Source organism: Punica granatum, chromosome 1 (genome assembly GCF_007655135.1).
Source record: "Punica granatum isolate Tunisia-2019 chromosome 1, ASM765513v2, whole genome shotgun sequence".
Taxonomy (NCBI): domain Eukaryota; kingdom Viridiplantae; phylum Streptophyta; class Magnoliopsida; order Myrtales; family Lythraceae; genus Punica; species Punica granatum.
This window is the reverse complement of record NC_045127.1, coordinates 2,883,441-2,898,494: the sequence shown is the minus strand read 5'-3', so window position 1 is coordinate 2,898,494 and position 15,054 is coordinate 2,883,441. Positions and strand designations below refer to the sequence as shown.

Genomic DNA, 15,054 nt, shown 5'->3' with positions numbered 1-15,054 from the left:
CGCTCAACTGAATTCGTGTTCTAGCCACACCAATATAACCCCCAATTTACATAGACAATGTTCACCTAAGAAGTGGATGTTTGGAGACCAACTGAACCGAATGGGTAGAGAGAGATTTCAAACGACTGGGGAGGAAATCGAAATAACTAAAGTATAGGGTCAAATTGAGAGGGAAAAGAAACCACAGGGGCAAAATTGAAATTAACCGTTAAAGGCTAACCGTCCACTACCTCGCACTACCTCCATCTCCATTCACTGGATAAGCTCACCCTCTCTCTCTCTCTACCCCTCCCGCCATGGCCGAAGCTTGCTCGAGAATCCTCCAAACCACGCTGATCCCGCCCTTCTCGCCGACGCAGAAGCCCTACAGCTCCTACGGCCAGCGCGCCTTCTTCCCCAGGCACGCGCCGGTCCACTGCTCGGTCTCCACTGGCAGCAGAACCGCTGCCGAGGGCCAGAAGATACCATGGGGCTGCGATGTCGATTCTCTTGAGAATGCTTCCGCGCTCCAGCAGTGGCTGTCTGACTCCGGCCTCCCTCCCCAGAAGATGGCCATTCAGAGGGTGAAGGTCGGGGAGAGAGGGCTCGTTGCTCTGAAGAACATAAGGAAGGGCGAGAAGCTGCTGTTTGTGCCTCCTTCGCTCTTCATCACTGCCGACTCGGTGAGATATCAAAGCTCGATAGTCTCACCATGTCATACTTGAGATTGACTGAATGTGATTGTTCATCAAAATTCAGTACATTTTAGTGGTGTGCACCCTGCTTCGGTTTCATATCGGTAGCTCTTGAAGATAGAAGCTTTTCGCCTCAAATGATTGAGATAACTTTAGGAATTCGTTATTTTAAAGTTAAGGGAGGAAAAAGTAGAAAATTTCGAACAGTATTTGCTGAAAGAAGATCTACTGAAGAATCTAACAGAAATTTCTGATGCAAATGGGGGCAGTAGTCACTAAGTTTCCTTTACATTCGGTGATAGGAGTGGAGCTGCACTGAGGCTGGGAAGATTTTGAGACAGAACGGAGTCCCAGATTGGCCATTGCTTGCTACTTATTTGATCAGTGAAGCAAGTCTCATGAAATCATCTCGGTGGAGCAATTACATTGCAGCCTTACCCCGGCAGCCTTATTCACTTTTATACTGGTAAGTCTACTCCTTATTTTCTGGTTGAGAAAGTTTCACAGACTTTTCTTTGATTTAAGGTATACTCTCAGTTTCACCTTTCAGGACACGTGCGGAACTGGATAGATACTTGGAAGCGTCGCAAATCAGAGAACGAGCGCTTGAACGGATCACTAATGTTGTTGGAACGTATGGCTTCACTTTCATGAAGAACTTTTGTAGTGAAAGTTGAAACTTTTTGCCTATTGTCCTTTTTCCTCATGGCTTGTCGTTGAACATTGATTTGTATGTCGTGCAGATACAATGATTTAAGGCTCAGAATATTTTCCAAACATCCGTACTTATTTCCTGAAGAGGTATTTCTTTTATTTACTGAATGGATGTATATCTTAAAATACTTTATATTCCTGTCCATAGAAGAAAATCATAAGGCTTTTCATTCATGAACAAAAAGAACCAGCCTTAGAGAAAATCTTGCTTTCGCAGTGTATTGTTGTCCCCTTCAATATTACGATGTCTCAATCCAGCTAGTATTGATCATTTTGGTTTCAAAATGTTACTCATTTGTGTATGATGTAAATGAGTTAAATTGAGTTTAGCGGCCTTACTTTTCTCTGTGTTTCTTCAGTGAGCTTTTCATGCACTCCTATTACCAGTTTTAATATTTTGGTTTCTGATATGCAGGTCTTTAATTTGGAGACCTTCACATGGTCCTTTGGAATTATTTTCTCCCGTTTGGTGAGTGAACTTACTCGAGGAGATAATAATTTTTCTCACCCGCATATTCATTCTTACTGTGTATGCGTCAAAGCTATGCTTGTTCTTATAGATATAATCAAATTTGGATTTTTTTCCATCACCTGATGCCTCAAAGAATTTCTCATTCTTCTCTGGATGCTCTATTACCTTGAATTACCTGTCCAGAGGGTGGTTTGTGCAGTTGGATTTTCTCAAAGTATATATTTCCTACCTTAAAAATTTATCCTGAACCTCTTGCCTAGTTCTCTATGATTTTTGAGAGACTTAGCATTTAAAAAGATGATCAGTTTCTTCATTTTCCCTTCACAGGTTCGCCTACCCTCGATGGATAACAGGGTTGCCTTGGTTCCTTGGGCAGATATGTTGAATCATAGTTGTGATGTATGTTCGACAGTCAATTTTATTTTATTTTCCCCGCTGAAAATATTCGTTGTGGATAATATAAAATACCTAACTAGATAAAGTCTAATTATCCAGGTAGAAACATTCTTGGACTATGATAAATCATCTCAGGGCGTTGTCTTTACAACTGACCGGCAGTATCAGCTTGGTGAGCAGGTAACCATCTTTGACTTTAGCCTTAATTTGATGATGCTATCAGCAAAACTTTAAATGACAGAACTGTGTCATGAACTTTGCAGGTTTTCATATCATATGGTAGGAAATCCAATGGAGAGCTGTTGCTGTCCTATGGGTTTGTGCCTAGAGAGGGTACGAATCCCAGCGATTCGGTGGAGTTGTCATTATCAATTAAGAAATCAGACAAGTGCCACAAGGAAAAAGTAGAAGCTCTGAAGAAGCATGGACTATCTTCGTGAGTACTGCATTGCCTGTTTACACATTGGCTTAAAAATGCTTATGCTTAAATTTCATCTTTGCCGTATTCCGTGTGTTCCCAGTATTAGGCAGTTTAGTTTATTGCTTGACCTATTCATTCACATGCCTTTTGTTCAACTTAATAAAAAGTAACGAATATTAAAGCATAGTCATAAATGAAAAATCATTTGTTCATTCGGATTCCCTACTCTTTTAATTCATGTAATAAGCTCCATTCTCAAATTCCTATTTTTTGACAATCTTGGGCACTCTTCTAATAGGCAGATTATCTTGGCTTCAGACTTGTAGAACCTAGTGTCTTAAAGCAGTCTATCTGCTTGTTAGTTTTTGACTCGACTATGTGCTTGAGCAGATCTCAGTGTTTTCCTATAAGAATTACTGGATGGCCTGTGGAATTGATGGCATATGCTTATTTAGCCGTGAGCCCTCCGAGTATGAGCAGACAGTTTGAAGAGGTAGCTATTGTTCCTTCTCTCATTCTCAAAGTGCATCTATCAATCCATGAGGATTCATACTGGGATTTCTTGACAGATGGCGGCTGCAGCATCAAATAAATCAAATGCAAAGAAGGAAATTCGGTACCCGGAAATTGAAGAAAAGGCCCTGCAGTTTTTACTTGATACCTGCGAATCTAGCATATCCAAGTACACCAAATTCTTGCAAGTGAGTTTCCCATATTGAGACTTTTTGCTTTCAACATCATAACCTGTAACAAGTACATTTAACTAATTGTACAAAAGTTCCTTTTGTTAAGAGTAATTACGAGACTTCAGTTCATGGATTTTATATTGTTCTGATGTTCAGGGAAGTGAGTCGATGGACTTGGATGTGACTTCTCCAAAGCAACTCAACCGGAGAGTGTTCCTGAAACAGCTAGCTGTAGACTTGTGTACTAGCGAGAGGAGGATTCTTTTCCGTTCTCAATATGTGAGCACTACATCTTTCCTCAAGCAAGGATCGAAAAGCAATTTATAATTCTATTTCCTGCCAAATAAGCTTTGCCCATTTTCCTGCATGCTGAGATGGTTCTTCATTACTATCACACTTGGAAACTTACCAAACGCTGACTTGTTGGTGCAAGTACTCTTCTGATTGATTTTGCTGGTTTCAGATATTGAGGAGAAGACTGAGGGATATAAGGAGTGGCGAGTTGAGAGCATTGAGGATATTTGATGGTGTCAGGAAGTTGTTTAAGTGAGGCATTTTCCAAGCAGCTCTTCCATGGACACGGCCTGTTATGAGGTGGAAACTTGTAATATTTGATGAAAGGTTTCCTCGAATTCGGATGTAAATACATGCTGTCATTTGAATACAGAACGGATCGATGGGAAATTTTTCTGACGGCTGCTTCAGACCTTGAGGTGGAAATTGTATCTGTATCATCAGAGATTTGGACCTCATTACATACAATCGGCTTTCGCGTTTGTTTGAAACGGTGTCGCATGATTACGAAGAATCATGTTATTGTTGCTTTCACAGATGGATCTATGACTCCCAGGATGCAATCCAAAAATTGAGACTGTCATAACCAGTAAAGACGCCAAATCGAGATATTGTTTCTGAAAAAAAAAAATGGAGGAAAAATTGTTCTTCCTCTCCGGTCTTGCCACGTGTCCTGACATCGAATGGAAAACCATGTAAACTGGTGGCCAGAAACAGGAATTTTATTTGGAAAAGGGAGAGTGTTTATGTGGGAAAGATATTAATTTCAAATCCTTTATGCCAATTTTGTATGTTTATATGGAAAGGAAGTGATTAGCCCATAATTATTGAAATTGGGTGGTTGGCAACGTTGCCATAATATTATACTTCTGCATCTTGCACCCATCTCTTATTTATTTAGGTGTGGGAAAAAAAAAAGAAAAAAGAGAGAGAAATACAAAAAGGACCCAACAAATCCTACGACAAATCCTAATCCTCCCCCAGAGGCCCAGAGCAGAGGTGACTACTGCTGCTTACAAACTCATTGAGGTAAATAACCCTATTTCTCAACCTATGCATTAGGCTCGCGAATTCGAGATGTTGTTGCGCCCACTGCTTTATCATGCGGTATGTTCGGTCTTATATATCGTGTCGCTTTTCAACCATTAGTTTTGCTCGCAAATGACTTGAGATTAAAGTATGACGAACTTGGATCAAACCGATATATAATTAAAAATTAGTTTCAGCAAATAAATTGCGCGCACCTGATCAAGAAAGAGAGGAAAAATGACAAATTTGGGGGGAAATGACCGTAAATTTTGTTCCTTTTTAATTTCTACTATTGGGGCTGGTTAAATGATTTTTGTTGGCGGCTGTCCTGTCTGTGGCGACAGGGGATCGAACAGAACGTTATCTGGCGGCCTTTGTCTGGAGGTGTCCTCCGTTTGCGCCCACAATCAGCTGCGGTGTTCCGACAATGGAGGGGTTGGCTTCGCTGAATACGGCGACTAGGGTTGCGATCGGGGTCGGGCCTTCGCTTCTCAGGGACAAGCATTTCGCCAAGTCTTCCCCTCCTCCGTCGATTGCGATGATCAACCACAACAGCCCCCGCCTCCCCTCCATTCGAGCTCAGCAGGTAGCCTCCCCTCTCCTATAGTTTCAAGTTCCTTCCTTTGCTTGCAATCCCTCTTCCTTTTGAGTTGCCCATATTGCCAGTGGAGATGGGTTCTGCGAAAGTCGGGTTTTTTAACCCGCCGTTGTTCAGCTGGTCTTCTGGGCTTAATTGATGATGGAGTGATTAGCTTTGAATTGATTCTTAAGATTTTCTTGGCCAAAATATATTCATTTTCTGTGTATTCCACTGGCAATCCTGCTAACCCGAGTTTGACTTATGCTAGATCTGCAAAAAGTTTTAATTTTGAATTGGGTTAAGAGCAATGAGAGCTGATTTCAAATGCAGTCGGAGACAAGTGATGGAGCAAGTACAGTAACAGCGGTGAGCGAGTCCCCAGAGAATACTCTGAAGGCCAAGGAATGGGAGGTCGGGATGCTTCAAGACGAGGTAGCTGCTAGCCAGGGAATAAGAATACGACGGAGGCCGCCTTCTGGACCACCTCAGCACTATGTGGGGCCCTTCGAGTTCCGCTTGCAGAATGAAGGCAACACTCCTCGGAATATCCTGGAGGAAATCATATGGCACAAGGACATCGAAGTTTCACAGGTGAACCCCTTTAATTTGGTTCTGAAATGTAATTGCCCTTTCCTTTTTTTAGTTCTGATGGTTGACCGGTAATGCTTGGATCTGCTGTTGTTCAGTTAAAAGAGAGACGGCCCCTCGTGACACTTAAGAAAGCTCTTGACTCTGCTCCTCCGGCAAGAGATTTCATTGGAGCTCTTCGAGCTGCCCATGCAAGAACTGGACTTCCTGGGTTGATAGCTGAAGTGAAAAAGGCTTCTCCAAGCAGGGGAGTGCTGAGGGAAGATTTTGATCCGGTAAAAGCGATTCTTCTCCCTCATTTGGTCCCTCCAATTTTCACTTTTTTTAGTTACTAGATGCTCGTTGTTGCAGAATTCTTATTCTACTCCCTAAACAGATGATAGTTGGCAATTATTAAGGCACATAAATTTGAAATATGCCAGAGTCTATCTTTCATATTTTATTGAATGGCAATCTGTAGTTGAATTTGCTTAGTCTAATAGTCATCATAACAGGTTGAAATCGCTCGAGCTTATGAAAAAGGTGGAGCAGCGTGTTTGAGTGTCTTAACAGACCAGAAGTATTTTCAGGTAGACTATCTCTTTGGTTTTCATGGGGTCTTCTCACTTGCAATATGCAAAACTTTTTTCATTTAGGTAATGCTATAGTGGAATTTTGAGCCTGCAAATAGATTAACTATTGGTGATACTTGTTTTTGCTTTTGTGAACGTTAGGGAGGCTTTGAGAATCTGGAGGCAATAAGATATGCTGGAGTCCAGGTATTTTTACAGAACTATCATTATGGACTAAATAGCTACCAGGTAGGGCTTCTTCATTATGAGATTGTCATCTCTGACTCTAAAAACTTCCTGCAGTGCCCTCTTCTGTGCAAAGAATTCGTCATTGAGGCATGGCAGATCTATTATGCCCGGACAAAAGGTGCTGATGCCATTCTCCTGATTGCAGCTGTTCTGCCTGACCTCGACATTAGATACATGGTCAAGATTTGCAAGATGCTTGGTCTGGCAGCTCTTGTTGAGGTTCAACACTTTGCTTGTTTTCTTGCTGTCCTTCCTCCAACCCATGATTTTAATTAACTGGGGTGGCTGGCAGCCTTTTCTCTCTGTTACTGCAAATATGTTCATCGAGAGAATAAGGTTATTTTGTGACGAAGAGACATGGAAACTGCCTTTTGTTAGGGTCTATATGCTCCCATTCTGTCTTTGTTGTATTTTGTTTTAGAATATGCTGTGTATAAACAATAAGCTTCGTGTATATGTTGGTCATAAGTATCAAGACTCTTTCATATTGGCTATATTGAAATCTTTTGTTTATGTAGGTGCATGATGAGAGAGAAATGGATCGTGTTCTTGGAATAGAGGGAGTTGAACTCATTGGAATCAACAACCGTAACTTGGGTAAAGATTTATTTAGTTTTCGAAAAGCTTAATCCATGAATCTATGTTCACTTGAAATGTCGTCGTTAGTAAGGTATTATTGCAAATATGTTCCCTTCCGACTTCTACCTCTCTAAAGTGCTAAAAATGCCCTCAAACCGTGAGAGAGAAATCTTCGTTATTGTGGTTGATCTTTGGCCTTGACTGGTCTTTAGAAACATTTGAGGTGGACATCAGCAACACAAAGAAGCTCCTTGAGGGTGAACGTGGCGAACTGATCCGTCAGAAAGGCATACTTGTAAGGCTTCTCAACCCATCATAATTTCTACATTTTCTGCATATTTATGTGGTTAATATTTATTTACTGTTTTATTCGACCTGGCTCTTTTTTCCTTTGCGGGAATTGTAGGTTGTTGGTGAGTCGGGATTGTTCACGCCCGATGACATTGCTTATGTCCAAGAAGCCGGTGTTAGAGCAGTAAGTAAAGCCCTTTTTTAATGAGAATTAACTCATGAATCTGTCTCTTGCCCTTGGTGAAATCTCTGATAAAAGTAGTCAAACACATGAAAGGTAGATTTTCGTTGTAAGAATCATTTTTCTCTCCTGATGCAGGTTTTGGTTGGAGAGTCCATCGTTAAGCAGAGTGACCCAACCAAGGGCATTGCTGGCCTCTTCGGAAGAGACATTTCAGTGTGAGGGCAAAGCGTAAGTTATATAGATGAACATGAATGTACCTTGTACAAACAAGTTCGGGTGTCGGATATTAGGTTTGCCATCGTATCAATTGTTGCCCCTTCTTGTGTCCAGCGAACTCGGAGTGAGAGAAACAGACAAGAACTAGTTTAACACAAATGTCCTGTTGTTTCATTGTTCCTAATAAATATCAGTGAAAGATTTTATTCCGTTTCTGTCATTTACAATCAGACAGTCTTGATTCATCCGGTCTTTTCCAGTCGGTCGAGCAGGTTTTTGTTCCTTTCTCGGCCGAAAGATGCGACCCCACGGGAGAAATCGGGGGCTTTCTGAGAAGGTCATATTGATTAAAATCAAAGGGAAAGTTATGTGAATGATTGTAAGAATCAGGTTCTTTCAAAAGGGCCACACCTCCACAACGACTATAATATTTACAAACGGTCCCCAATAGTGGACTCTTGTATTATAGCATTTGGACCCACCTGTCCCTTCCACAACAAAAACAAATAAAAGATAAAGTTAGGGGGGGGGTAAGAAAAGAATTATTCCATAGTTTTTTTGCCCTTGTTTTAATTTTATTGACTCCTCAAAAATAAATAAAATACCTTATAAATTTCTCGGCGCGAAATTCCTATGTTAGTTTATTTTTCCATATTTGTTGGTATAACTTGGAGCATCATTCGTATGGTCTTACTCGGATAGCCAATCTCTTAACTTTCGCATAGGATGAAACTCGATGGCAGATAACCTTTTCAATGCTAATTTTCGGGTAATTCGATTGGGATGAAATTTGATGATAGCAAAAAACCTTTTCAAAGTTTGGGAAAAAGAGGCACATGGAGGATTGTTGACATAGAGAAAAAGATGCTTTATGGGAATGAAGCATGGGGAGAGAAACTTCATCATTTCCCTTCCCTTCTTTTACCGGAACAATCCCACAACGATCCATCATAGCACGTATATGCACCTACATGATAACCTAATATGCGTACTTCTCTTATCCGCACGCACCGGAGGCTATAGCATCGAGAGGCACCTCCAGTCTGCGTGAATCAAGAAATGCCTATACCGCAACCCGGTCGGGCGATAAAAAGTTGGAAGCTTTTCCTGTATACACACACCACCGTCCCATCCGACTAGAGGTCACGGGCAAAAGCTGAGTCACAGCTCACAAGACCACAAAGAGTTCCACATTCTGATTCTGACCTTCAAAATAAATTGGAACGTTGGAGTAAATGGACAAAAGCCGCATCCTCCCCGCAATAAAGGCCAAAAACTTGTACACCCCTCATTGATCCCTGAACTATCCCATCATTTTCATTCGTACCTGACCGTCAAGCGGCGGCTTTTAGCTGTCAAATGCACCGAGAATGATTCAAGCTATTGGATCGGGCCGTACAGTGAACCGGGTCGATGCGGTGATCATAAAGTTTGTATTTTTTGGTTTTGCCTTTGGCCGGTGGCTTCCATCAGTTCAGTGTGGAACTGAAGGGACCAGTCGAATGTCGGTAATGTGTTTGTTGGGGGTGTTGCTGCAGGTGGATTAAATTAAAGTATGTCCTTGGTCTCCAAGGTTGTGAGGTTTGCTTGCTGCATATGAAAATGTTGTCTTAGAAAACTGGTAAAAAAAAAAAAAAAACAATGGAAAGGGTCCCATTCTGCTCTGTTTTGGAACATTTTCCTTCTGATAAAGAAAAGGGAAGAAAAAACGTTCATGTGTGCAGCACCCAAGAAAGCTCTCAGATTCTCCATTAAATATTCCCAGCAACACTTCCTCTTCTACTTCTACTTCCTCGCTCTGCTTCCTTCTCCTCCTCCTCTCACCCGCCTCCCCTTTTCTGTCTTTCCCGTCTTCTTCCCTTCTCCCCCGCCAGAGGCTGAAGGCAAGAAGAGAGTAGAAATCACTCTCGGCCTCACTCAGTGAGCTTACTCTTCCCCACTAATGGAGGGTTGGATTTAATGGGCAGTTCTTGCTCTTCCCTTCAACATTCTTGGGAAGGGTGACTGTGTTTTTCTTGCTGGGGGCCTGGTACCATTCATTGTTTTCCCCGAAAATGGAGGGCTTGCGCCGGTGGCACCTGGCGGCGGTGCTGGTGCTATCAGCTTGGATGCTCATGGCGGGTGCTTGGTGTCAGGAGGAAGTCACTGCGGTGTACATAGTTACCCTGAGACAAGCTCCTGCTGCTCATGTCTACTACGATGAACTTAGGAAGGGCAGGAATGTCTTTCGCAAGGGAAGCTCTTCTGGGAGATTAACAAGAATGCACAAACCCAGGTGTTGTTTTTGTTCCTGTCTTGTCTTCTTTGAGTTTTGTGGCTGAATTTGCTCTGAAAGCACTTTCGGGGAGAAACAAATCTGTGTAGGGATGTTAGCTTATGAGTACAGAATGCGGCAGTGTAGAGTGGAACGTGGAAGGGGTAAAGTTTGAATCTTTGAATGCTGTCAGTCACATACGCGAAGGTTTGTTATGCCGTAAATGTTAGTTTGATAATCCAACCCGCAAAAGGAAAAACAAGAAGAGAAAAGTTGTGCTTCTCGTTGGTTATAGCGTACTTTGTCTCGTTCAATTTTTGGACTCTTCACCCTGAAGAATGTATTATTGGGTTCTCAGGATGTACTTACTTATTATGGGTTTGGTTTTTCTTTCTTTCTTGTTAATTTTTTCTTGTCCTTTTCGTTTTGAATTTCCTTTTCCTTTTGGATCCAATGATTCGAGAAGTTCTATACCCATTTTACGACTACCTTTTCTTATCTGGTTCATAATTTGAGTTTTGATGCACTACCTGAAAGTCTCCCTCCTGAATTTAGGAATGGTTCGCAGTCCCATGGGAGCTCTGGTTCTTATGTTGCCCGTGTTCATGATTCGCTGCTGAGGACAACATTGCGAGGAGAGAAATATCTGAAACTTTACAGCTACCACTACCTAGTTAGTGGATTTGCCGTTCTCGTCACCCCCCAGCAGGTAAATTCACTAAGACCTTGACTTTTGTCTTCATTGTTTTGATCTGTGTTATTACTTTCACTAGGATGTCAGTGCAAAACTATTTGTTGGAACATTTAACTGGTATCTTTCAGCGGTTCTTTGTACTGCAGAAAGACTTTGCGAGCAAAAATCTAATGTAGACTCATAGTTGAAAAAGAATCGGACTGGGTCAAGGTCAATCATAAGTCGTTGACTGCTATGGGTGCCTTGCTTAGTAATGTACAGTTGTGGTTGATCCAGTTGATGCATCCCATGATCCGGAATCTGTTTCTATTCCCAGTTATATGCTGTAGATTTAATCCGCTTCATACTTTGTTGTGCATTGCATGAGGGGAAAAAAGTACTTGTATGTGAAAAGAAATCTTAATCAGGCAGTGTTGGTAAACGTTTGAAGGCAAACAAGCTCTCAAGGAGGAGAGAAGTGGCAAACGTGGTTTTGGACTTCTCAGTTAGAACTGCCACCACACACACTCCTCAGTTTCTTGGTCTACCCGGTGGTGCGTGGGTAAAAGAGGGTGGGTATGAATCTGCTGGTGAAGGAGTAGTCATCGGATTCGTGGATACAGGCATTGATCCTACACACCCAAGCTTTTCTGATTGTATATCAGACCATCCATATCCGGTCCCGGCTCATTACTCGGGCGTCTGTGAGGTTACTCCTGATTTTCCATCAGGATCCTGCAACAGAAAGCTTGTTGGTGCCCGCCACTTTGCTGCATCTGCTATCACCAGGGGAATATTCAATTCATCTCAGGATTACGCCTCACCATTCGATGGTGATGGTCATGGGACGTAAGTCTTCCTCACGGTTCTTTAAAAATTTTTTATTGATTCAGAGTCTCAGACGCTTCAGAATTATACCCATCTGACTACAAATTATCTACTATCCGATTACTATTGTCATTATTGTTAGACACAGGGAAAACTGACAAATCTAATAGGTATACAGGCACACAGCTTCTGTTGCTGCGGGAAACCATGGGATCCGAGTCATAGTTGCTGGCCATCACTTTGGAAATGCAAGTGGAATGGCTCCTCGTGCTCAGTAATTATTCGAAACCACCTAATGGTTTCTTCTCAGAAGAATCTAGTTATAAATTTTGGTGTTACTTTGGCAGAGACTGAATAAATTCCCTTTTTTGCAGCATTGCTGTCTATAAGGCACTGTATAAGAGCTTTGGAGGTTTCGCTGCAGACGTTGTTGCCGCCATAGACCAGGTAATGGGACCACGTCTTGCGAGTCTAATAGATCCACAGCCGCCAATATATCTCGCGGTATCATTCTCTAATTTTTGCATGTAGCATACATCCTCATCGAATATGATTCTGGTTGTGTACAGGCAGCTCAAGATGGGGTTGATATAATAAGCCTATCGATAACTCCAAACAGGCGTCCTCCTGGAATTGCGACATTTTTCAATCCCATAGACATGGCTCTGCTAGCAGCCGTAAAAGCTGGCATCTTCGTAGTTCAGGCAGCTGGCAATACTGGGCCGTCACCTAAAAGCATTGCCTCCTTCAGCCCGTGGATCTTCAGTGTCGGTGCTGCCACGCACGACAGGGCTTACAGTAACTCTATCGTTCTTGGGAACAACGTGACCATTGCCGGAGTCGGTCTCGCGCGTAAGCCTCATCTCTTCTTTTGATACCTCTATGACTTCTACCTTGATTTCTTGTTAGTTTGACATCTTACTTTTTGTTTTTATCCAGCGGGCACCGGCAAAGACACAATGTACCCTTTAATTTCCGCACTCGATGCTCTGAACAACGACACAACTGTCACGAGTGACATGTATGTAGGAGAATGCCAAGATTCTAGTAGCTTCACTAAGGAACTAGTTCGGGGGAACCTTTTGATCTGCAGCTATTCCATTCGATTTGTGCTGGGGCTCTCCACAGTCAAACAAGCCTTGCAAACAGCTCACAACCTCAGTGCTGCTGGTATTGTGTTCTACATGGACCCATTTGTGATTGGGTTTCAGCTCAACCCGATCCCAATGAGAATTCCTGGCATCATTATTCCATCACCTGATGATTCCAAGGTACTGAATGGTCCCTACTTAGTCATTTCTTCTATTTTGTTTGGCATGAGCATGACGCTAATAGTTTACTGGCAGTTCTTGTAGATAATTTAGCACTATCTTAGATATGTTAGTCGATGCTCTGAAGTCTGAACAGTATCTCTGGATTTAATACTGTTTCTCCGACATATGACAGATCCTTCTTCGGTATTACAATGCTTCTGTTGAGAGAGAGGGACAAGCGAAAAGGGTTGTTAAATTTGGGGCAACTGCGCTCATCACTGGTGGGCTAAAAGCCAACTACAGCGTGTCTGCCCCGAAAGTCATGTACTACTCTGCAAGAGGGCCGGACCCAGAAGACAGCTTTCTTGCTGACGCAGACATATTGAAGCCCAATCTTGTGGCCCCCGGGAACTCCATATGGGCTGCTTGGAGCTCCCTAGGGACTGATTCAGTGGAATTCTTAGGTACAAAGCCTTCAACTGCCAAACATCAAATCTCGATGATTCTTACATCTCTGCCTGTTAGTGTTTGATGGATCTATTTGACACAATTAATTTGATTTTTCAGGTGAGCACTTTGCAATGATGTCTGGGACGAGTATGGCAGCTCCACACGTTGCTGGGCTGGCAGCACTCATCAAGCAAAAGTTTCCAAGTTTCAGTCCAGCGGCCATTGCATCTGCACTTTCTACTACAGCTTGTGTTTATGATAGGACTGGTGGTCCCATAATGGCCCAACGGGCTTACACAAACCCGGATATAAACCAGTCCCCTGCTACACCTTTTGACATGGGCAGCGGTTTTGTGAATGCTACTGCAGCATTGGACCCGGGACTAATCTTCGATTCCAGTAAGTCTCCCAGTATATCCCTCTCTCTCTCGTGGTGTATACTGATCGCTTTACCTGAGTATCAAAACCGTGGAAACAACTATCCGTGCTTGCTCCTCCATTGATAATTGAGAATCTGAGATCTTATTATTATAGTTCTGATTCAACGTTAAACTGAACCATGATTGGTCTCATGCAGGTTACGATGATTATATGCTGTTCCTCTGCGGAATCAACGGGTCAGCCCCTGTCGTTCTCAACTACACGGGCCAGAACTGCTGGGCTTATACTAACACGACAAGCGAACCTGACCTCAACTTACCCTCCATCACAATTGCGAAGCTAAATGTATCAAGGACTGTACAACGCACTGTCGCTAACATTGCTGACAATGAGACTTACACCGTAGGCTGGAGCGCTCCTTATGGAGTGTCCCTTAAGGTCTTCCCAACCCATTTCGATATATCTGCTGGGCAGAAACAGGTACTAACTGTAGCATTGAACGCAACTTTGAATAGCTCTGCTGCAAGCTTCGGGAGGATTGGATTGTTCGGGAACCGGGGCCATGTTGTCAGCATTCCTGTATCAGTTATCGTCAAGTTCTCCCCGTCGAACTCCACAAACATCTGAGGATTAGAATTCTGCTCTCTCGCTCGCTGTTGTTGTCATTACAAGTTTGTAATTTTGTCATGCCTTTTTTTTTTTCCCCTCTTCTTTTCTTTTTGGGCTCTAATTTGTTTATTCTTGAGACATGTAATATGTATTATCTGCACCTTCGTTAACTGTAATGTAACATTGTAGATATCATTGATCATTTCCCGGAAGCGGCATGTTTCACTTCGCTAAATTCTCGTTATATGATTCTACATGTGACATATGCTCCACTCATTGCCCGTGGGCAATGTAATAGTATATCATATTTGTTACCGACTTTCATAGTTCGACCCCGTAATAGACTTACTCTTGCAGCTCCATCCCAACATGATATTAATCGCTTATGAATATGGTAATTGCAAATCTATATCTATATGTAATATAAAGTAAGAGGAGGTCTTGTGTATAACGGATGTATCACGTAAGATTATGTCATAACATACATAGAAAATATTATTTTTGTCAACAATAAATTTTCCTTTATTTTTGTTTACATATTAAAACTTAAAATAACAAATCATTATTGGCTTGTGATATTATCACATGGTATACATGTTACATACTAGACTTTCTCAAGCTATGGTAGACCCATCCAAATGGCCTCAGATAAATGGACTTGTATCAATTATTATTATTATTT

General features: G+C 42.2%; 3 protein-coding genes across 3 annotated transcripts; all 3 read left to right on the top strand.

Annotated features, from left to right (window-relative positions):
- Positions 1-241: 241 nt before the first annotated feature.
- On the top strand, positions 242-4,148 carry LOC116215287 (ribulose-1,5 bisphosphate carboxylase/oxygenase large subunit N-methyltransferase, chloroplastic). The gene is made up of 12 exons (XM_031550935.1): positions 242-662; positions 977-1,140; positions 1,225-1,308; positions 1,418-1,475; positions 1,804-1,857; positions 2,188-2,259; positions 2,356-2,436; positions 2,520-2,692; positions 3,068-3,170; positions 3,247-3,378; positions 3,520-3,642; positions 3,827-4,148. The coding sequence occupies exons 1-12, from the start codon at positions 297-299 to the stop codon at positions 3,911-3,913; spliced, it is 1,497 nt and encodes a 498-aa protein (XP_031406795.1). The 5' UTR covers positions 242-296; the 3' UTR covers positions 3,914-4,148.
- Positions 4,149-4,534: 386 nt separating this feature from the next.
- Positions 4,535-8,139, top strand: LOC116215295 (indole-3-glycerol phosphate synthase, chloroplastic-like). Its single transcript, XM_031550947.1, has 11 exons — positions 4,535-4,686; positions 5,031-5,272; positions 5,597-5,857; positions 5,953-6,129; positions 6,349-6,423; positions 6,568-6,612; positions 6,709-6,873; positions 7,173-7,251; positions 7,446-7,528; positions 7,640-7,708; positions 7,844-8,139. The coding sequence occupies exons 2-11, from the start codon at positions 5,114-5,116 to the stop codon at positions 7,925-7,927; spliced, it is 1,197 nt and encodes a 398-aa protein (XP_031406807.1). The 5' UTR covers positions 4,535-4,686; positions 5,031-5,113; the 3' UTR covers positions 7,928-8,139.
- A 1,355-nt stretch (positions 8,140-9,494) lies between these two features.
- On the top strand, positions 9,495-14,607 carry LOC116192336 (subtilisin-like protease SBT2.2). Its single transcript, XM_031520867.1, has 10 exons — positions 9,495-10,199; positions 10,734-10,887; positions 11,303-11,700; positions 11,858-11,953; positions 12,054-12,126; positions 12,249-12,531; positions 12,619-12,950; positions 13,126-13,396; positions 13,500-13,781; positions 13,960-14,607. Exons 1-10 carry the CDS (start codon positions 9,979-9,981, stop codon positions 14,388-14,390), a joined length of 2,541 nt encoding a protein of 846 aa, XP_031376727.1. The 5' UTR covers positions 9,495-9,978; the 3' UTR covers positions 14,391-14,607.
- Positions 14,608-15,054: the final 447 nt, after the last annotated feature.